The following is a 23242-nucleotide window of genomic DNA, read 5'->3' as shown; positions in this document are numbered from 1 at the left end:
TTTTAATTTATTTTCCAGACAACATTGCAGCTGAGCTGGAGGCCAGCCTGGGCCAGCTGGAGGAGATCACTGGCTACCTCACAGTTCGACGTTCCTACGCTCTCGTGTCCCTCTCATTTTTCCGCAAACTCCGCCTCATTCACGGAGAAGAACAGGAAATCGGGTAATTCTTCCTCGTCCTTAACTATTTCAGAACCTCTTCCTGTAATTATGAGTTAAAAGCAGACAGTCTGACCTTTTCAAAATGTCTTTTTTTGTGCTTTTGGTTTGACCTCTCAAAAAAAGCAAATTTTAATCCAGAAATTATGGTGGATGTTTCTTATTTAAAGCTCTGCAGTCAGGAACAGCCTTCAATGCTCACTGTGAGTCCATGCGCTGTTTTCCAGGAATTATTCATTTTACGCCCTGGATAACCAGAACCTGCGGCAGCTCTGGGACTGGTCCAAACACAAGCTGACCATCCTGCAGGGCCGCATGTTTTTCCACTACAACTCCAAGCTCTGCATGTCCGAGATCCGCAAGATGGAGGAGGTGACGGGAACCAAGGAGCGACAGGTCAAAAATGAAATCGCCTCTAAGACCAACGGAGACCAGGCCTCATGTAAGGAACCACAGTCTGCAGACGTCACTGTTGTAGCAGACAGCACACACTGACGCCTGGCACAGCTGTTATTGTTATAGAGGTCACTTCCTGTCTTGTGTTTGTAGATAACTTCCTGGAGACATTTACACTGATTTTGTTTTTCTAAGAAGAAGAAGCACAGTGGAAAACAGTGCAAAACTATTTCTTTCCCTTGAACATCTTTACATATTAGCATGTTGTAAATTTCACTAATTGTTTTTGGGATTTTATGTGACAGACCAGCAAGTCTGTCACACAAGAAAATGAAAGATAATGAGACATGGTTCTCTTCTTTTATTATTTTTTGTTATTTTGTTTCATTCAGTTCACATTCCACAGCCTATTTGCACAAAACACACTTTGTCTTCTGTCTCTATCCAGTTTTTGTTTGTAAAAACAGAAATGAAGCACATAAAAATAAGTAAAACTAACATAGTATTGGACTGTAACAGGTGTAGCATTGAAACTACAGACCGACATTACAATAGATCATTTCTACATTTTGTTCTTCCTCATTTTGCACAAACGCTCTCAATTATTTCTGGCATATATGGTTTGAAGTCTTTCTCCCACTTATTCCAGTGTTTGAAGAAATAGGTTTCTCTTGGTTTTTGGCGTTTTTTTCCCCCCACAGACGCGCCACCTAAAAGTATTACTCCTACTATTTTAACCAAAATTGGCTACAGTCTGAGCAGAGAACCTTCTTGCACTTGTTTGGAGGCCATATCACTGAAGTGCATGACTGATAGTTGTCATGACAACATATTTCTGCACCTAAACTGTAAATCTCTGCAGCTTCCTCCAGAGTTGCCAAGAATCTCCTAGATGCTTCTCTGTCCGTTTAGGTAATCATCTGTTGGTATTTTTGCAGTTGTGCCACCATCTTTCCATTTTCAGAGAATGAAACCATCTCTCTGTGAGATGTTCAAACCTTGTGTTATTATTTTGTAACCTCAGACCGCTGTAATATTTGGGATTAGACATGGTTCTACCAAGAATAATCCCAATAAAATTTGCTATTTTGTGCTCGTCTTGTGGCAAAACTAAAAAAATATTCACTCTGAAAGTTTAAGATTTTTGTTGTATCCCTTCTTAATGTTTCTTTTTTTTATGTACATATAGAAAAAAAACCACTATATATCTCAGTGTATTCCATTCCAGTCCGACAAATGATTGGACATTAAAAAGTCCTGGTCGTTTCTGTCCGTGAAAGAAGCTTTAAATAAAGGTTAAACATGTTGAGTTCCACCGTTGCTATGACGACGACAGCAGGATTGTTGGTTCTACCTGGGAGAGAAAAACGCAACAAAATACTCAGTCAGCGCTGCACCACACAGTTTTGACAGTAATCCCTCCAAAGAAATGCTTTGCTTAAAGAATGAGTTGTTTATAAGAGGCTGCCTGCTAAATTAGGTCAAAATAAATCATAAATTTTCTTTTTTCACAGGAAAATAACCAGGATAAATTGTCTGAACAGGCTTTTGCTTCATCAGGCTGATGCTGTGATAATCAAAACAGTTTTTGTATTTTTAATTTGTTCCGTCTTGATCCTCTTCTTCCAAATCTTTGCTTGATTAAATTCTTAAACTCCTGGTTTCCATCTGACCTTTACTTGTCAACAAGCATCTGAGCTCTGAAGGTCACCAGGCTGGAGCAAATGTTTCCACTCAGCTGCACATAACAAGACATTTTCTTTTCTTTGTTGAGGTGTTAAGAAGCTTTATTACTGTTTTATTAGAGTATTGTTAAACATATGGATTTCTAAGAAGACAAAACATATTTTTTGTTTTGTCTTCTTAGAAATGTTCCTAAAAATTGACAGGAATATTTTTATACTAAAATGATATAATTCTTCAGCTCTGTAACATTTTATTACAAAACAGGAACAAAACTGAAAATAAGTGGGGAAATAAGTAGGACTTTCCAAGGTATTGAAACTTTTGTGATGATTTTTCACTACATATTTTTTGAATGTTTTCTAGAAGCCTATGAAAGGCAGTTTAATCTATAAACTATAACGTCGGTGTGTAAGAGAAAATCTGCACCCTTATGATTTGTGTAGATGGGAAAAAATGATTGAAAATCTGCAGGTGACAATTGTCAAATAAATCTACAAACACAAATATTTTTCTCCAGATGTTTTCCAAATCATGACTTTGCTGCCATTTTCTGATTAATTGTTGTTTCACTTTGTTTTCCAGGTGAGAACCGCTTGCTGAAGTTCACCCAGGTCAAAACCATGAGCGATAAGATCATGATCAAGTGGGAACCGTTCTGGCCTCCGGACTTCAGAGACCTGCTGGGCTTCATGGTTCTCTACAAAGAAGCGTAAGTCCACCTCGAGCCGGGAGCAGAACCGAACAGTTGTTATTTCAGATCCGTAGTAAAAAAAAAAAGAAGCTTGGCGTTGTAGAAATCGGTCATTTCTAAAATCAGTTCTGATTCTTAAAACCTCCAAAATATGGAAGTGAACACACTTGTGTCCTTCCTTCCTGTTGTCCAACTTGGCTTTATCTTTTTCATTCCTACCTCTCATGTGACCTTTCTACTTTCCTTCCTTGTCTCCTTACTTCTGTAAGTCTGTATAGATGGAGTTTTAAATAATAGATTTTTCTTCCATCTTCCCTTCATTTCTATTTATTGTTTTCCTCCTTTTTCGTTTCCTTCTTTCTTTACTTCCACCTGTGTTCCTCCATGTTTAAAGGATTCATATAATATTTCATATTTTAAAATAAATGTTGGGGCCTGGGGACTTTAAAAGTGCTTGAAGTCCTTGGAAATGCTTGAATTGTAATTATGTGTTTTGAGGGTTTGGAACCTGCTTGATTTTGGTATAAACTCCTTGAAAATGCTGAATATTCAAACTGCACAATTTTGATCTGTGTAATCGAAGGTTAGCTTATATATTATAATTTTTTTCATTTTGTTAAATTAGTGTTTTGTTCTTGGACCTGCCAGGACAGGGTGTTTCAGAGAGAAACGTGTTTAAAAACATAAAACCTTTGTTATATTTTAGTAAATATTGCCTGTAATGTCTAGATTATTATAACCAGACATTATCAGCAGTAATAAATAAGGTCATATAGAATAGTGAGTTGAAACTCTCTTCTTCATTTATTTAGTTTTTATCTCCAAAGTCCTGTGCTGGAAAAATTTTAAAAACTTACTTTGAAAACGCTTGAATTTTGCTGCAGGAAAAGTGTATGAATATCTACATGGAATAATATGTTGCAGTACTTTGTCTTTGAAATGTCAAGAAACCTTGAAATTTTCTCTTATTTTTTTATCTTAAGATATCAAATAATCATTCATACTAAGCCGTCTTCACCATCTCTGCATAAATTGTACAAAAATAATTCTGTAAGTCTGTATAGATGGATGTGTTAGGATTTTATTTACGCTGGTTTGTATTATTTTAAATAAAAGACGCCAGTAGAGCTGCATTAAATTCACATTGGACAAAGAACATAAAAATCCTCATTTTATCCTCTTCCATTAATTTTTTCTGATGTCATGTGTCTTTGAATAGATACTCTATTTTATACAAATTGCACACCACTCAGCTCCCTTGAATAATATATAAAGTTTAACAACACAAGTCATGAGATGTCTTCTTCTAATTACTTCAATAACTCTGTTTTACTGCAGTAAAGCAAATTAAATCCCAGCCTCCTTCTTCATGTGAAACACCCACTGAGCTTCATTTTTATGTTGTTTTTTTTTTTTTTTTAATCGGTGCAGACCTTTTCAGAACGTAACAGAGTTTGACGGGCAGGACGCCTGCGGCTCCAACAGCTGGGTGATCGCCGACGTCGACCCGCCGCGCCGGGACAAAGAGCAGGTCGAGCCGGGTCATCTCATCCTGCCGCTGAAGCCGTGGACGCAGTACGCCATCATGGTGAAAACGCAGCTCTCTGCGTCCGACGAGCATCAGGTCCACGGGGCCAAAAGCGATATCATCTACGTTCGCACCAATGCCACCAGTAAGACTGAAATAAATGGCTCCGATTATTATTTTCCTTTCTTTCCTGTCTTGATGTAATTTTTGAGATCAAATTAATTCTTAGAATTTTATTCACCATCAAAACATCAAAAGTAGGTCTGAAATCCTTGATCGATTCCTGAAATAATCAACTAATTTAGTAATTGAGTAACTATTAACTGGAGCATACTGACTTAAAAAAGGCTAATTGATGAAGGAACAACAAACTCAGAGCAGTAACAAACCCAAAACTGTAAAAATGTAAACATTTTCGAGGTTTCTACCCAGAAAACTTGCTAAGCCCGGTGTTTGAGGCGCTCGGCAGTCATTCATTCAGCTACCCGCCATGTTTTTGAGTTAAAAAAATATTTAGCGCTGACAGGAAATTTTTTAAATATCACTTGATAGTTACATATTATTGGAAGATTAGATTGGAAGCTTAATATCTGAACACCAACAAAAAGCAAACATTTTTAAAGAACTGAAATAAATAATCAATGATAAGCCTGGTGGGGGCACAAGTGAAGCCTGGTGGCCCGCCAGGCTTATAATACACTTATTTTTCATTTTAGAGATAAAAAAAGACCTTTGACAGTAAATATGTTCTACACAAAACTCCTGCAGTTGCATATTTTTACTTTCACTTGGTTAAAACTCTATAAACAAAAAAGAATCACCTATTAGGCTTATTTTTCTGTCTAATTATTACTATGTTAATCTAAAAAATTATCAACAGATCATCACTAAACTGCACTGATGTTGAATGAAGCAGAAAAGATTTTCACATGTTCATGCAGATGCATTTTTCACTAGAAATCATCATTAAAGGAACGCTGCTACTGCATTATAGGCAATAACGTTTTTCTTTTCTTATTTAAAAAATTAATCAAATTAGTTTATTTACATCTTTTAATATATTTCTAAAATTGTAGAGAATAAGCTTAAGCGGTTGAATAAAAATCTGCAGACTTTTTTTTTAAATCAGATTAATCATTAGTTGCAGGTCTAATATGATGAAACTCACAAACTGGACATCATCCAGTTGTCTGTTGCTTTAAAACAAAAATAAGACAAACGGGGAACAGGAAGCTGGATGGTTATTTTTGCCGCTGACCTGACAGGACTCCACCTCATGCAAGGTGTCTAACCAAAACCTCGGTAACTTCATGTCCCCTGCCACCCACAGAGCCTGCCTCGTGCAGCTCGGCCTAATTACAGACACTGTGACCTGTCTGGCTGTCTTCCTTTCAGACAAAATGTATTTCCTTCCCTGCAAACCGCATCAAACATGACAGCCGTCGCTCGCACAAAACAAATCTCCAGCCGAGACGCCGCGGCCAGCCAGCCATGTCGGGGGAAGCGTTGTTTTCTGCCCGTTTGGCGTCTGCTCCCGGTTCCTGGTCGCTGTCGCGTCTCACCAACATTCCTCATCGGAAGGGCAAAGCTGTCATTAAGTATAAGCTGGCGCTGATGAAACCTTGTCTGACAATGCGGTCGAACCAGCTCGTCGCATTGTCATGGGGGAACGTCATAACACACGGGGCAGTAAATCTCAGGACATCTAGAGCTTAATCTATCACACGCACACACTACATATTACATATTCTGCTGCTACACACACTTCCCACGTCATCTGTAAAATCATTCAGGTTAAAATCATCTAAACTATAAATGTACAACAGAGTAAAAACAGAGATTATCAACTTAAAGTCTTTTGTATTTAATCCTACCAATAATCTCTCGCGTTTAATCCCTGTTTTCATAAATCTCACACTGACTGAGCTTCTAGTCATGTGGAGCTTGTTGACAGTGATTGATGCAATAACCCGAGTCCTTAAAATGACCTTGAACTAAAACAAAAGTCAGTTCATAACTATGCTGGCAGCTTCACATAGGGGTAAAACACGTCCATTGTTTAGTCCCTAAACTATCCATAATCCTTTTGTTTCTCACATTTTGTCAGATTATAATCTCAAACTTTAATGTATGTTTTTGGATTTGATGATATACCTCCACAATAACACAAAATCCTAATATATACAACCTTGAATTAAAATACTAGACTCTTAACTCATTGACTTTGTTTCTCATAATGTGAAGGGAGGCTGTTTTGTAAATGTGACTGACCACAATAAAACCATGAACACGTCAACTCGAGCATTTTGAGTTATTTACAGATCCTGAAAGTATGAATTATAAGCTTTCAAATGATAGAAAACAATGAAAGTTCTTTACTACAAGTATTGTGAGCACTAATAAAGTTTCAGGGCTATTTGTAATTTAGAGGCATTATAAAAGACATATAAACTTTTCTAGGCAAAAATATTCTCTTCAAGCTAGTAGATAGCCTAGCATAAATAGTTTTATTTTAGGTATTAAGATGCAGTTAGTCAGTGTGGGGCGCAGCACTGTTCACCGCCTCGGCACCGTCACATTGAGAACCTACATTTCAATAATGTTGAAAAACAAAAGTTCTGCAACTCACTGTGAGAAACTTTCTCCCTGAATCTTCAAGCTTTCTTTTTAGTGACCTGTTCTTTAGACATTTATCCGTTATTACTTTTAAACACAATCCTTTGGTAAGCTAGCGGTAGCGTCGCACTTTGAGCTAACGTCATGGCAAATAAACGTTTGTTTACACGCGGACAATAGGTGGTTTTTCTCAAACTGGAGTTTGAGAAAAACTGCTCTAAAGTGAAAGGAAATAGATCCATTGTTTTTAATTTTTATAGATCAATCTGAAAAGTGTGGTGTACTTTTGATGCCGTCCCCTCACTGGTCAATGATTGTAGAATCTCCAAGTGTTTTGCAAAGTTGTTCAACCCTATTCCGATTGGATGGAGAGCAGCAATTAAAAACCACCCCAGATTTCTTAATTGATTTTGGTCTGGACTTTGACTGGGCCACTGATCCAACAGCGAGCCTCCAACCAAAACTAAAGGTTTTCAACATTTACAGTTTTTTTTCTATGCTGTCTTATTGCTTAGCCCCATCTAAGCTAAGTTGAGAAAAACCATTCCCATAGCATTATTCTGCCGCCACCGAGTTTCAACCTCAACTCTGTTTAGGTTGGCAGACACCTCTGTGAAACTGAGTTTAACTCACTCAGTAGGATTATACGTACCAAATAACGGATTTATGAAGGAAATTCTGTCTTTTATTTAGAATCTGAAAAAAAGGCACAAATTTCAGACTTTTATTTGTAAAAGTAAAAAAAATTAAAGCAGAGTATCATTTTCCTTCCACTTGTGACATGAAGGCCTGCGACCAAAAACCAAAGCCGTTGATGATGCAAACATCAAACACTAAAACGCGCTGCGGGGAGAACCCGAGCAGGCGGCTACGTGCCAGTAAGCGCTGAGTTATCGAGCAACAATCTGAAATGCAAAGTGGATCGAAACTGCAATTTTCCACTCGTAATTTCTAAAACAAAGAACTGTGATTTATATCTAGATTTGTACCAAATCTGTGAAGTGGGTTATCTCAAAGTTGCTGAAAAATGTGCATTTAGTGCATTTCCATTGTAAACTTATGGAAACTTAGACCACAGAAACCAGAAGCTCGGTAACAATACGTCCTTTTTTCTGAGCTAAATTTTTCAGGCTACTATTGATAGAAGAGATTTGTTGAAAACCTGAGTAAAATCTCTTATAATTTGTTATTTGTTGATGTAAAACATTTTAAGTATTTTGTACCCATTTTACAAACCAAAGTATTTTTTCTATTCTAGTCATAGTTTATATGTTAGGAAATTGGATTGTGTGACTGTAATTAATTAAAAGTTGTTTTAGAGCGATTAAGAGGCGTATTGGTTCAGCTGGTCCAAATGAGAATCAGAATCAAAATGAATAGAAATAGAAAATACAACCAGGTTTTTCAGCAAAATTACATGCAGAATTTGAGAATATTTCTGAACATTAACTCCAAATACTCCAAAAATAAATTGATATGCAACACAGTCTTTTTTTTAATCCTAGTTGTTGTCATTTGTTCTCTGTTGAGCATTAAATATCTTTCCTGGTTAACAGTTCTTTCCTCAATGTCTGTGCAGAACCCTCTGTACCACTGGACCCCATGTCTTCCTCCAATTCGTCGTCTCAGATCATCCTGAAGTGGAAACCTCCCAACGATCCCAACGGGAACATCACCCACTACCTGGTCTTCTACCAGCGCCAGCCTGAGGCCAGCGAGCTCTACAAGTTTGATTACTGCCAGAAAGGTGAGACGCTGTTGGTTTCTGGCCTTCTGGCTCAAAAGAGTGTTTTTTTATGACTTTGCATGATGGCTAATGTCACTTCAAAGATTTTTAGTACTTTTTTTTATTGATATACGTTACTGGATGGGCCGTCACGTCACACATTATTATGCATTATGTTTTAATGATTTGGCTAAATGCACAGTAACGGCACCTGCAGGATTGTGTGGCCAGGAGCTAACAGGTGATGTCGTATCCAGTAACATATTGATGATGACTAAACTATCGTCTATTAGCAGCGTTTTATGTCAAGTTTTCTGAAAAGTCAGACTTTCAGAATCCCTGATAGAGACTTAATTGGAGATGAATAGGAGTTTTTTTTTTTACACTATTATATGATCTCTAAAAATGTTTTCCATCTTTGAGGCCTCCATTTGAAGAAAGATCTTGTATTAGCTGTGGAAAAGGATTGTGCTACTGAACCAGCACTTTTCTGAAACAAATTGAATTTATTGAGAAGCACCTGTACTTCTTTTTATGAGCTCCTTCTCCTTTACGTGAATGTAATCTGGAAATGAAACTTCAGACAGTCCAGACCCTCGTTTGGCTCTGGCTCGGGTTCAAACGGAGTTCCAACATTTATTTTGGTTCAATTATTCTGAGCCCGGCTCGGCTCACGTCAGCCTCCAGCCGTCAGCGCCAATCTGCGCTCCCACATCGATTCTATAATGCCTGCATGTTTATAGAGATTGGAGTCTGCAGGGAGGTCCTGTCAGGGTTAATTTATCTCCACTGCAGAGGTTGACAATGACAGACAATCCCTGCAGGAGTGTGTGGATATAGCGAATATGCTGTTTATTTCACCTGTCATGTCTGTCTTTGTTCCCCGCTCCGCATGTCTGCCTGCCACCAGGAATGAAGCTGCCGTCACGGGTGCCCACTCAGGTGGACAGTGACGAGGAGCAGAAGTGGAACCAGACGGAGGACCAGGGCCAGGGGAAGAAATGTTGCGCCTGCCCAAAAACGGACAAGGAACTCAAGAAGGAGAAAGAAGACTCGGAGTACAGGAAAACCTTTGAAAACTACCTTCACAATGAAGTTTTCGAGGTCAAGTAAGTCAAAGGGCTGGTTTTTATTTTTTTAAGGTCATCAGAGACGTATTTTTTTAAGTTTTTGTGAATTTCAATAACATTCTAGCGCTGCAATTAACCGCAGCTTCACTCGATAAGCTTGAAATGAGTGATATGTCTCAAACCAAACATCTCAGTTTTTATGTTCAGGAAGACGTAATTTAGAAGCGTAAACTATAAACAGGTTGTCCTTCAAAGGAATAATAACTTATCAACGCAATAAATAGCTAGACACTGCCTTGGATTTGTACAAATGTCCACTGCAGTGTTTTTGTTTTGTTTATTTTTTTTAAGATTTTTTTTTTTTGCGCTGCTGCATTTTATTTGACAGTAATCTGACAGGAGTGGAGGAAAGGAATCCATCAAAGGAAACATTGACAGGATTTAAACTCTGGACGCCCGAATCGAGGTCTATAGCCTCTGTTACCGGGCATTCATGTTTTTTAAAGCAAAATTTTCTCTCTTTGCTCATCTTTTCACTTGCGTTTGCAATTCTGCATTGTTGACCGCAGTACAAGACCGGGTAACGTGCTGCTTTGAGCTAAGTAACTCTCTGGAACAGAGAAACATTTAGATTTTAATTAATCAATATAAATGCGTTAAACATTTTAGATTAATCACGTGTTAAAGTTGACAACCCTAGTGGTTTTTTTTTTACTTAAACACGTCTGTTTTTTCTAGGCGCCCGAGACAGCGGCGCTCTGTGATGGGCATCGCCAACCGGACGCAGCCCTTCCTCACCACCGCCGCCAGCCCGCCAGGGAGCACGGGGGTCCCCAACGACGAGGACGAGAACAAGGAATACCCAAAGACCATGGTGGTTGTCCACGCCAAGGAGTCCACAGTCATTTCCAACTTGCGACACTTCACCAGCTACCAGATTGAGGTCCACGCCTGCAACCATCCCACTGACCAGGGCCGCTGCAGCATGGCGGCGTACGTCAGCGCCCGCACTATGCCTGAAGGTAAAACACCTCCAAATGGAAAAGTAAGCTTTTGACTAGGGCTGCAACTAGCGATTATTTTAGTTATCTGTTATTCTGATGGAAATTTTTCATTTATGCAATATTGGAAATACATTAAAAGATGCAAATAAACAATTCAAACCCTTTTTTAATAAGAAAGTAAACATTTTATTGCCTAAAATGCAACAAAATAATCGCTTTAGTGAACTATTGATCATCCGCAGCTAAAAAAGTATGTGAAGATTTCATCCCATTTTACTCGACTTAACATGAAAAAAGTGCTGAGCTGATCTGTTGTATATTATTTGGATGAACCAACTAATAATTGGATAGTTAAAAGAGCTTAATAGATTTTTTTAGCTACACAAATAGTTACTAAAAACCGTCACAATTATGGGAGTCATCTTGAAATTAAATAAGTTCAGTTCATTTCCAGTCTTTTTGCAACATAATTAACAAAAACCAATTTTCCCAATTCTGTGCAGAAAAAAGTGACCTGCAGCCTCTCAGAAAAATGACTCTGGAAAAATATTGAATTTGTAGAAACTGTGAAGTTGAAACATGTCATTCTGGAAGATTTTGTTCCCCACAGATAAAGCTGATAACATCTTGGGTGAAATCACGCATGAAGTGACAGAAAACACGGTGCACCTACACTGGAAGGAGCCTGCAGCGCCAAACGGCATCATCATCCTGTATGAGGTGAACTACAAGAGAGTCGGAGACGCCGAGGTAAAGACTCACTTATTTTACGTAGATCCTCCAACACAGAGCAGCGTCTTCTGGCTTATTCATGACTAACAGCAACTTTTAACAATTTTATGAGCAACAAATTAACTCCATCCACAGAGCGCAGCAGTGTGGAGAGGCCATGTCTACGTGACTTATTTAGAAATTTGCCTGATGGTAGTTTGATGAGAACTAATGGGCGAGTAATTTTAGTGCTGTGCTGTGTTTTAGTATCCATGGAAACAAGTGGAAAAAACATACGCTTCATCTCAGGGATAAATTGTTGTTTCTGTTAAAAACATGTTTTTGTAACCACACGTTGTTTTTCTAGTAGGGAAAGCAAAATATGAAGTTTTGAAGCATAAAATATCGACATGAAAGTCAAAATAAACATTTAAAAATCAGAGAAAATAAAAAATAACCGTTAATTTTCCCAAACCTCCTTGCAGGAGCTGCCCCACTGCGTGTCCAGAAACATGTACAAAGCGTCCCGCGGCTGCAAGCTGAAAGTGATGCATCCTGGGAATTACTCGGTTAGAATCCGAGCCACGTCGCTGGCTGGAAACGGGTCGTGGACCGAGCCCTCGTACTTCTACGTCCAGGATCCGAGTAAGTGTCTGTGGAAGAAAAACTGAGCTCAGAGACAACTTTTCATGAAAACTACCGGAGGAGACGAGGGACAAAAAGTACAGCTGCATTCAAAATAGGAGCAGCGTGTTTTTAAAAAATGAGAGTAAAGCTCACATTTCTTACAGTGTTACTGGGAATTTTCTTATCTAAAGTGAAACATGGAGAAAATATTTATTGAATGAATGACGTATCACCATACAGAGAGAGAATCTGCTTTTTTCTTCACAAACTCAAATATTTACTCCATAAACTGAAAACATGCTTGAAAATTGTGCTCTACTAAAACAAAGATATGGTTTGATTCCTGGTGTGTTTGGGGTTTTTGACTTGTTGAAACACACATTTTAAGGGATTTTTCTCTTCAGAACAAGGTAATTTTTTTGTTTTTATTTTGCTCTCTAAAATTCAGATAATTGAAGATTACTGCCAAATTTAGATACAAATTAAAAAACTAAACTTAAAAAGTGCTGTTTTCTTACATTTCCTATGATTATAGAACATCTGTTTAATTAGATTCTTTTAAAATCAGAGCTTCACTAAACAATTATCAGTAAAAGTTTTCAAAATGTAGATAAAAATGATTGTTTTAGTGTCCATCCAGGTATGGTTCATGTATAATTAGCAACCTGTCTTTTGAGTGTTTTCTTTCCCACCTGAAATGTGACGGTGTGTTTTGAACAGGTGACCCTCTCTCCATCGTGAAGATCATCATCGGGCCGATTGTCTGCTTTGTCCTGCTGATATTTCTGGGCCTGGCAGGATTCATCGTGTTCAGGAAGAAGTGCGCAGCTTTCACATTCCTTTCAGTTTTTTATTTTATGTATTTTTATCACTTTGTCTTCTCAACGTGTTTGTTCGCTTCCTTTCAGTCAAACCCAAGGACCAAGCGGACCCATTTACGCCTCTTCAAACCCAGAGTACCTCAGCGCTAATGATGGTGAGCAGAAAGAGTTTGAGACGTTTCTTTAACTGCACAGGGATTTTAGCGCCTCATTCAGTGAATCCCGTTTAAATGGAGCTGAAATAATCAACAGCATTAGCTGCTTGTGTTTTCTAAAGAGTTTCACTTCAACAAAGGAGTTGATTCATAGACTAGATAAAGAAAAACAGCCATTCAGCTAAATTAATATATACACTGCATGGCCAAAAATAATAATAAAAAAGCCACTAACTGGATTTAATCAATAGTTACTGCCTGGAAACAAGCTATTTAACGACGCAGGGAATGGCCTCTTATTCCTTAAACAGCCATGTGTGACACTTCCGGTTGTGATGGAAAAGATTTTGAAAGGTCAAATTGTTTTCACCAAGCAGAGAAAACACCAAGTATTTGATTTAAACTTTGTTTTATCTAAAACAATAACAAAAATGTAAAAAAAAAAACAACCCTCAATTAATGTCAAGGTCCTTGAAGAACAAGCTGTTCAACTCATTGTATTTGTATTTAACGTCATTGTTTGATCATTTTTCTGTTAGATTCCCAGTTCTTCAAGAGGCATTTAAATGTTTCATTGTCAATGGAAATTTCCACATGTTTCCTGTTTGTAAATCATCTTCAGTTGATTTAATCTGTTTACATTTTTTGATGTTGGTGCAGAACATCATTGCCAGTCAATAGCTTGCAGAAGTATTTATTCAGTTTTATCTCTTAAATATTTAACGTAAACTCGAGCCATCAAAGCATCTGAACCCCAATAAATCACACCGAGGCGGCTGCTTCATCAGAGAACTTGACATTAATTGTGTTCATAAAAACTCAGAAGACGATCTTGTTCGGCTTGTTCTAACCTGCCTTCCTGTAATCCCCTGAAACTGAAGGCTGTAAAACCTGAAATATGTTTGCAGTGTATGAGGAGGATGAGTGGGAGGTGCCGCGTGAGAAGATCGCCATCTTGAGGGAGCTGGGCCAGGGCTCCTTCGGCATGGTCTACGAGGGCATCGCTAAGGACATCGTGAAGGGCGAGGGCGAAACGTACGTGGCGGTGAAGACGGTGAATGAGTCAGCCAGCCTGAGGGAGAGGATCGAGTTCCTGAACGAGGCGTCAGTCATGAAGTCCTTCAGCTGCCACCATGTGGTAAAGAAACTGATACATCAGGATGTCTGCACATACTTACAAAGTCTTACACTAATTTATTTAAAATTAAGGCCTTAAAATGACTCATCTTCAAATATTGCATGTTTTTGTACTTTCGTTTTGGTTTCTACTGCTTCTAAAAATCTTCTGCTTCTAAAAGCCCAAGTGCTTAAAAAAAATGCTCTTTTGGTGCTCTTTTCAAAAACCTCCAAAATGCAACAAATCAGCAGGCACAGCCTGTTACTTAGCAACCCTAGCAAAGTTCCAGCATCACCTAGCAACCCTAGATGAGCTCCAATACATTTAGTCAGCTGTTTTTAACCACTTTACATGGTGTATAATGGCCACTGGAAAAGACAAGTCAAGGTTTCTCCCAGATGACGAGCTAAGCCCAGTGGTAGGGATGTCCACCAGTCGAGCCACTGTGTTTTTGTGTTTAAAAAAAGGCTAAAAATTGAGAAATTTGAGAAATAAAACTTCAATAACAGAGAATATAGCTGTGCACTAAATAAAACTAGCCTTTCCGTAGGTTTTGTATGTATAATCAAATCCCATTATCCTTTTTAAATGTATAGAATGTTTTATTATATATAAGCCTAGATTAACAACACTTGCTTTACTGATGTATTAAAGTACAATAAACAAATAACCTTTAGTCTGGTGGGGGATCAAGTAAAGCCTGGTGGCCCGCTAGGCTTATAATACACTGTGGGGAATCCTGCAAGTGTTTTGTTGTTGACAAAAGAATGCAGAAACCACTTGCTACATTCTTGGTTGGCAGGAGGCTCTACTTCTGCTTTTCAAACATGTACAGTTAAGTAATTGCACATCGTTTGCAGCCATTTGTGTAAACATTGTGGGCAGCAGCAGGTTATCTGGATTTAAAGTGACAAGACGCCTTAAAGCAGCTCATTCTGTAAGAAATTCAAAACTAGCAGAACTAATTAGCCTAAAATCTCATTATCTAAGAATAATTTTGTGGAAAAGAAATTAATAAATATTTCTTTTACAGCCCATAAACATATACTAAACTGTTCAAGAAAGCATAATAGGTCACCTTTCAAAAGTCTTAAATTTGTTACTAATAAAAGGTCTTTTTGTCATGGCAGGACTATTCAATCTCATATATTCTATCTAGTTGTTTTTTTTCTTTTTTGTCAGGCAAACGTTTGAGTCATGCCCAGACATTTTTGTCACTACATTAGTGTCACTCAACACAGTTAAGGCTACCAGTAACAAGCTAGCAAGCTAATACAGGCTTGATATAGGTCTTAAATTTTATTCTTTGTGGTCTTAAAAAGTCTTAAATTTGAGTATTTAAGGTGAGAGATACGTCATATGAAGTTATAATGTAATAAGTAATGCTGTTTCCTCTCAGGTGCGCTTGATGGGCGTTGTGTCGAAGGGCCAGCCGACGCTGGTGGTGATGGAGCTGATGACCCACGGAGACCTGAAGAGCTACCTGCGCTCTCTGCGGCCTGACGCTGAGGTAGCACATCTTGGTTTCACTCGCTAGTTTTGTTTCTTCCTCTCACTTCTGCTTTTTTGTGGAAAAAATACACCACCGGTCCCGGCCCGGGAGGTACAAATTCAAATTTCTGACAGTTCTTTTTATTTTTAGCCCCGAATGAAAATTTTTCTTTTAAAGATAAGAATGTGAATTGGGGAATCTACTGATGAGATTTTCTGAACTGAAAGTCTCTGAACTAAGAGCCCTTTTTTAATGAAGAATTCAGACGCTAAAGGTACTTAACCTGTTTTATTGATTAATCAATCAATAAAATGTTGATTAATTTTTGAACTACATGTCAGCTCACCCAGTGCCGTCATCTTGTTGACAAGCGTCTTTAACTTCTATTTATTTGGGCTTTTGAGAATATTAGGGCTAAGATTTTCTTTTTAATAAAATGAGAATAAAGTTTTAATATTTTAAGAGTGAATTCATATTCGGAGAAAGAAGTAGCAATTTTATGAGAACTCAAACACAAAAAGATAAAAAAAATATGAAGAGAGGAATGTTGAGCATCTTGTGAAGTTCTACTGTTGGTTTTACAGATAAGGAAACGCGTCATATTTTAGCACATCAGCATCAAATTATTACCAGTAGCCGGACTGTGAAACGATTGTTCAAACTATTTCGAAGAAAGAACCACGTCAGATCCTGATAATTTGGAAGATTTTTTTCTAATTTAAACTACTTTTTTCTCTTAATTTGAAGACGTACCACTGGAAAAATGCATTCTTATTTCTGATAACAAAAGTAAAACTCAAAGAAAAGATAATTGAACTAAAATCCACTTTTTAAAAGTGCAATGTTTTAGAAAGAAAAGCAAGAAAAACAAATCTGTTAAGGCTGGAAATTAGATCTGGTATGAAAAAATGTGAGATTTTATTTTTAAGCCATATCGATACTTTGTATCTATTTGTAGTGATGTTGACACATCATTGTGTTGCTCTCTCCTCTTCTGGCCCAGTGTTTTGTTTTAAGGCACTATTTTTATTTGACCCTTATTGTTCTTTGGGTTTAGCTTAGTTTTTCGTTTTAGCGTTCTCTCTGACTGCAACATCATGAAAGATTGCGCATAGAAACACAAGATTATTTCCACAGTTTTTGCAAAAACATTTACATTGGATGTTTTAATATCTGTATTTAAATCACTGCCAGTGTAATGTTTAAGGGAACGCTGGTTTAATGTCTGTAAACATATTAATCGGATTGGGCAGAGGACTGAGGGATGTTGACAGAAGATTTAAACAGTTACCTCTGGCGCTAGCTGAAAGCATTTCAGGAAAACAGGCCAGTTTGCTATAGATCATGTTTAAAATCATGTCTCCTGTCCCTCAGAATAACCCGGGGCGTCCAGCTCCCACTCTGAAAGAGATGATCCAAATGGCTGCCGAGATCGCAGACGGCATGGCTTACCTCAACGCCAAGAAGTTTGTCCACAGAGACCTGGCAGCCAGAAACTGCATGGTGGCTCATGATTTCACAGTCAAGATAGGAGGTACGTTTTGCTTGGAGGCTGTAGGTTTAGCAGTAAAAGCTTTCTGATGTCGCCCTCTGGTGGCAGCATGAAGTCACACATTCTTATGAAATCTGTGAAAAGTGTACTTTCTTAATTATGCCTATACGATGTATATATAATGGAGATGCATTGTAAATTAGAAGATAAGTAGATGGTTTTCATACGTCTACAGATTTAATTTTTTACCCATTCTTCTTTTCAATGTAGCTAAAGCTCATTGAGCTCATTGTTTCTTGAAGACGTTTAATTTCTCATTCATAAACATTTCGAAACTTTTCAGTCTTTCTGAGGCCTTTAAAGTACTACTGTCTTTAAACTTGGAGCCACATTTGCCTTCAGTGTAGCTAAATAACACTTAATTAAACCTAAAGATTGTCATAAATCTCTACTTCTGGAAATTTGCTGCCGGGTTTAAAGAGCTCTGTTTAATTTGTGTATTTAGATTTTAAAATAAAGAAGAATATAAAATGTTTACAGGAAAGGAAGCGAATACATTTCCTTCTCTGGGGTGGTGAAATTTGTGGACAATCGAGAAAAAAAAAGACTAAAAGTTTCCAACTTTATGGCAAAAAAATATATATCTACAACAACATTAATGATATTTTTGTGTCACTTTGTTGTGCGAAATCTACTTATCATATTAAAAAACAGCGCAAACCATTCTTTGTTATAAAATGTATATTTAAAACAGTTGATTCTTTAACATTTATGGGAGCTACATGTCACAAACGCCGAGCCTAGCATGTAAAATTCAAATTAAATACTTTAAAGTTTTTAACATGAGGAAAATGCGAACTGTTTCAGTGACATTGGGTCATTATTTAGGTTGCAGTTTGCAGCACAACTGAACCTTTACAGTTTTCAGGTCATTTGTCCACTTGTTGTGTCATAATGTTTCACACTCCACTTTTTAGGGTTGTAAGTGCCACAGAATGTGTGCCAATTCTTGACTAATTCAACAACCTGCTTGTGTCAGCACTGGGTTGCACAACTATGTTATTGTGCTTTAAAAACAGGACCACACAGCCAAAAACTGTGCTCCTCTGAGAGCAGTTAATCATTACTGGCACTCATGTTATGAAGACTGATGTTGAATGATATTTTTTTTCTTCATTTTGGAGCTTTTTGAAATTTGTTCACTGGTTCAAACTGTGGAAAATAAAGATTTACAAAATACATGGCCTGAAAAGCTCCAGTCACAGTTAACAGGCAACTCCTTCTGTCATGCAAAGTTCATACTTTGCATGTTTTTGTTCTTCCATTTGGATCTCTACTGCTTCTAGAAACAGAACAGCTGGTTTGTTGTTGGGTTTTTTTGGCAAAAAGTTAATATTTTTTGCGTCTGGAAAAGGAGCCACTTCAAAAACCCACATTCAACGGGGACTCTGCTGTTACCTAGCAACCTCAGTGGACCCCATACCATTGCCTGGCAACCCAAGCTGAGCTCCAGCACGCTTGGTCAGCTGTACAATGGCTGCTGAAAGTGTTTTGTTGTTAACTTACCTTCCAGAAACCACTTTCTGCAATCTTGTTGTTTGCACAGGAGGCTCTACTTTTGCTTTTCAAACATGTATGGTGGTATAATTGCGTGTCTAATTGCAGCCATTTTCACATGCGAGTGAAATGTTGAGTTTGGGGGTGTGGCCAGCAGCAGCTTATTTGGATTTAAAGGGACAAAACACCCTAAAGCAGCTTAAAAAGCTCAAGTAGGCAGAACTGACTGAACTAAAGTCTCATTATTTAAGAATAATTTTGAGCCAAAAATGTAATGAACATGTTTTGTATAGACCATAGACCAATCCTAACCTGTTCAAGGAAGATGTAATGGGTCACCTGTAAGAAGTAGATAAAACAGACCAGTCAAAAAGAGGAAATATCTGAATCCTTCTAGCTTAATTTCTGAATCTTACAATCACGTTTTGTTCCCAGACTTCGGCATGACGAGGGACATCTATGAGACGGATTACTACCGGAAGGGAGGGAAGGGCCTGCTGCCTGTCAGGTGGATGGCACCGGAGTCCCTAAAGGACGGCGTCTTCACTGCGCATTCAGACTGCTGGTAAGTAAAAACACAGATTATTCTTAAACATTTCACCAAGAACAACCCAACCAGACCAGAAAACCAACCTGTAAACCTTTTCTCTGTTGGTATTCACCAGCACCGGCTCCGTTTCTGGCCTCAGAGTGTTTACAGACAGACTTGTTAGTCTGTCAGACGTCTAACCAGCTGATGTCTATGTTTACCAGGTCGTTTGGGGTCGTGCTGTGGGAAATCAGCACCCTGGCCGAGCAGCCGTACCAGGGCCTGTCCAACGAACAGGTCCTCAAGTTCGTCATGGACGGAGGCTTCCTGGACCGGCCAGACAACTGTGCAGACAGACTGTAAGCACACACACAAAACCTGTTTATCTCTATAATAATAATATATTAACTTTAAGGCAAGGCAGCTATTTTTATATTCTCTTTATTTATGTGTAAAGAAGAGCAGGGTTGTTCTGCTAATATAGAGTAAAGCAGGTGCCAGTAGCAAGTTTCAGTGTGGAAAAGTATTGAATGTAAGGCTGAAACGATTAATCGGTTACTGAAATAATCTTCAACTAATTTAGTTGCCAATTAATTAACAGGAGTAAACAGACTCCAAAATGTTATTTTCTGAATAAATAACATACTTAGAGCAGTAATTAAACCAAAACTATACAAAAAAATATGCATTTTGCATTTAAGATTAAATGGTATATCTTAAATTTGCAGAAATATTTGTCTGTAAATATTTTCCACTCATATTAGAAGTATTTTTAGCTGCATTCTTTTAATTCATCCTTTACTACAAATGATCAAGTATACATTAAAGGATTCTTATTATGGCATTTTAGGCAATAAATGTGTTTTCTTGTTGACCTTCCATCCACTTAATCCATTCTTGTTGGTTGTGCAGGAAGCTCCACTTTTGCTTTTCAAAGATGTGCATTTGTAAAATTGCACATCTGTTTGCAGCTATTTTCACATGAAAGTGTAACTGTTGAGTTGAGAGGATGTGGCCAGCAGCAGCTTATTTAGTTTAAAGTGACAAGACGCTCCATGTTTTGTATATCCTGGTGAAGGAAGTGTAGTACGTCGCCTTTATCACATTTGATAATATAAATATATTTTTTATATTTTTAACCCTTCCAGAGCGGACGTAGTGCTGGTAACCCGTTCAAATTTGCAGTACCGTAACTTTGTGATATTTTGCTGAAAAATGCCAGCGGTTTCTGAAAGGGGAGACGTTCCACTTTGCAGCCAATATCGGGTTATTACGGTAATCTCACCCCCGCCGTAGCAGGTAGTGAAATTAGTCTGATGGGCGCTCTTTTAATAGACCGTAAATTGTGAGAATAACTTGGATAAATGGGCAAATATATTTACTCAGAACATTTAAAGAACTGCGTACAATTAAAATAAGCAAAAATATCCAGGCGGAGATTTGAAACTTTGGTTCATAAAGGGTTAAACATCAGCTAGATCTCACTCTCCCCATCTCGTCCCACAGACACAACCTGATGCAGATGTCCTGGCAGTACAACCCGAAGATGCGTCCGACCTTCCAGGAGATCATCGAGATGCTGAAGGACGACCTGCACCCCTCGTTCCGGGAGGTCTCCTTCTTCTATAGCGAGGACAACAAGCTGCCAGAGAGCGAGGACTTCGACCTGGACATGGAGAACATGGAGAGCATCCCCCTGGACCCGTCGTCGTACTCCCAGAGGGAGCAGTGCTCGGACAGAGACGAGGCGTCCTCCGTGGGCCTGAGGGGCAGCTACGAGGAGCACCACATCCCCTTCACGCACATGAACGGGGGCAAAACCAACGGACGGATATTAGCGCTGCCGCGGTCCAGCCCATCCTAACACATCCCTTAACACCACGTCCATGCTACAGAATAAAATCTATTTTTGTTCTCATTTTATATATATATATATATAGAGAGAGAGAGATAGATAGATCACACTTTGATCACTTTGTCCTCAGAAACCCCTCAACACACATCTCAGGACTTTATTTTTCTCTCCAGATGCCACAAACACACTACAGCGAGTCCACGCACGGACGCCACGAGACACTTTTTGTATTTAAGGACAAACCTCCTGCTTCTCTGTTGTTCAAGATTGTACTTTATATACTGAACATATATATATATATATATATATATATATATATATATATATATATATACATATATATATATATATATATGTATATTGCCAATGTTGTGCTCGACTGGGTGGATTTTGGATTCAACTGTGAAACAAACTCTTGACAAACAAGAAGGCTGCTAAACCCACTGAACCTCTTTTTCGTCCAGGCCGCGTCCCTCATCCCCCCCTCAATCTGTCCCCCGGGTTGCTTCGTTTTGGGGAATAAAAGTGCCCTTCTCTTTTTGTCTGTGGCCTACATCGGTCGTCATGGAACTGAATCTTTGAATGCATGTGGATGATGAACTGAAAATGAAACAAAAGAGACTGCTGGATGGTCCAAAAGATGACTCATCCTGGAACAAACTCTGATCCACTGGAGAAGCTGGCTGAAGTAGCTTACCTCCTCACACTGCAGTATTCCAAAAATGGCACACAGGATAAAAACACAGGACTTATTTTGGGTTCTGTTTTGTTTTTTATTTATTGACATATCTGTTATTTCTGTTTTCCCTCCTTTTATTTCCTCTCTCATGTATTTGAGTTTTCACATCTACAGCTGAAGGATATTTAAACTGTTTTCAGAGACATGTTGGCAAACAGGTTCGTCAGATTTACCAATAGCTGCTTTGTTGGTATATTTTAGTGGGTATAGAAGTTAAGAAATATAACTATATATATATATATAAATCTTATATTGATGTTTTTGTATACAGTTATGTTGTCATTCTTGAGGTATTTCCGGTAAGATAATGTTTATACATGTTAGTCTCTTATGTTTTTTTTCTAATCCAGAAAGTCATTTACTAATTAGCTTTTTTTCTGACTTGTGCTGAACCAACAGCACTTGGTCTTTTTACAGTGTGATGCCCAGGAGGAGGAGTGTTGGTGTCTCCAGCTTTAAAATGTCTGCCCATCTTATCAAGATCAAAATAAAAATAGAGTGCTGTAAATAATGCAGCAAGGTGCATTTGTGACAAATGTGCATTTTTTTTCTTCTTTGACTTTTAGAATTAATTTGCTACACAACTTTTTACAATATATGTGTGATTGGCTGGTTTTACCTCATTACTTCCAGGTTTCCCCCAGAAGACGTGCTAAGCCCGGTGGTTGGGGCGCTCGGCAGTCATTCATCCAGTGACCCGTCGTGTTTTTGAGTTAAAAAATGTTTAAAGTTGACAGAAAATTGTAAAATATCACTTGATATTTGTGTGTTATTAAAAGATTGGAAGACTAATACCTGAACAACAACTCTAAAATCTTAGAAAGTGCAAATATTTTAAAAAGAACCTAAATAAAAAAGCAATGCTTAGCCTGGTTGGTGCACAAGTAAAGACTGGTGGCTTATAATACACTGGAGGAAAGCCTGTGTATCATTATTATTATTATTATTATTAATAATAATAATAATCGTGAGGCTTTTTTTAGTTTTTCTAGTTTTATTTGAGGTTGATTCTAGCTGGGTTTACCTAGAACACTAATGTTACTTCCAGTCAAAAGAAACAGCCATCATCCATCGTCCATAAATAACCGCTGGCTCATATCTCTAGCAGAGGCAGGACACGCCCTGGACAGGTTGCCATGGCAACACAGAGACGCACAAAGCAGCTATTTACATACACTCGCACTCACACCTAAGGACAATTTAGGGAAACCAATTAACCTACACTGCAAAAACACAAAATCTTACCAAGTACTTTTTAGTGATGTTTCATG

General features: G+C 38.1%; 1 protein-coding gene across 1 annotated transcript in view; it reads left to right on the top strand.

Annotated features, from left to right (window-relative positions):
- insra (insulin receptor a) overlaps window positions 1-22496 on the top strand; it is a 58878-nt gene extending 36382 nt beyond the window's left edge. Inside the window, exons 5-21 of the mRNA XM_044135086.1 lie at window positions 19-163; window positions 387-601; window positions 2824-2950; window positions 4364-4605; window positions 8656-8823; window positions 9713-9911; window positions 10611-10894; window positions 11487-11626; window positions 12073-12232; window positions 12935-13034; window positions 13123-13190; window positions 14099-14328; window positions 15707-15817; window positions 17174-17333; window positions 19284-19413; window positions 19602-19736; window positions 20884-22496. Coding sequence (XP_043991021.1) covers window positions 19-163; window positions 387-601; window positions 2824-2950; window positions 4364-4605; window positions 8656-8823; window positions 9713-9911; window positions 10611-10894; window positions 11487-11626; window positions 12073-12232; window positions 12935-13034; window positions 13123-13190; window positions 14099-14328; window positions 15707-15817; window positions 17174-17333; window positions 19284-19413; window positions 19602-19736; window positions 20884-21241 — 2972 coding nt within the window. The 3' untranslated portion in view covers window positions 21242-22496. The remainder of the gene's footprint in view (window positions 1-18; window positions 164-386; window positions 602-2823; window positions 2951-4363; window positions 4606-8655; window positions 8824-9712; window positions 9912-10610; window positions 10895-11486; window positions 11627-12072; window positions 12233-12934; window positions 13035-13122; window positions 13191-14098; window positions 14329-15706; window positions 15818-17173; window positions 17334-19283; window positions 19414-19601; window positions 19737-20883) is intronic.
- Window positions 22497-23242: the final 746 nt, after the last annotated feature.

The sequence above is a fragment of the Gambusia affinis genome, linkage group LG12 (assembly GCF_019740435.1).
Source record: "Gambusia affinis linkage group LG12, SWU_Gaff_1.0, whole genome shotgun sequence".
In the NCBI taxonomy this organism is placed as follows: Eukaryota; Metazoa; Chordata; class Actinopteri; order Cyprinodontiformes; family Poeciliidae; genus Gambusia; species Gambusia affinis.
Note: the sequence above shows the minus strand (reverse complement) of the source record. Positions and strands in the feature narration are given on the sequence as shown.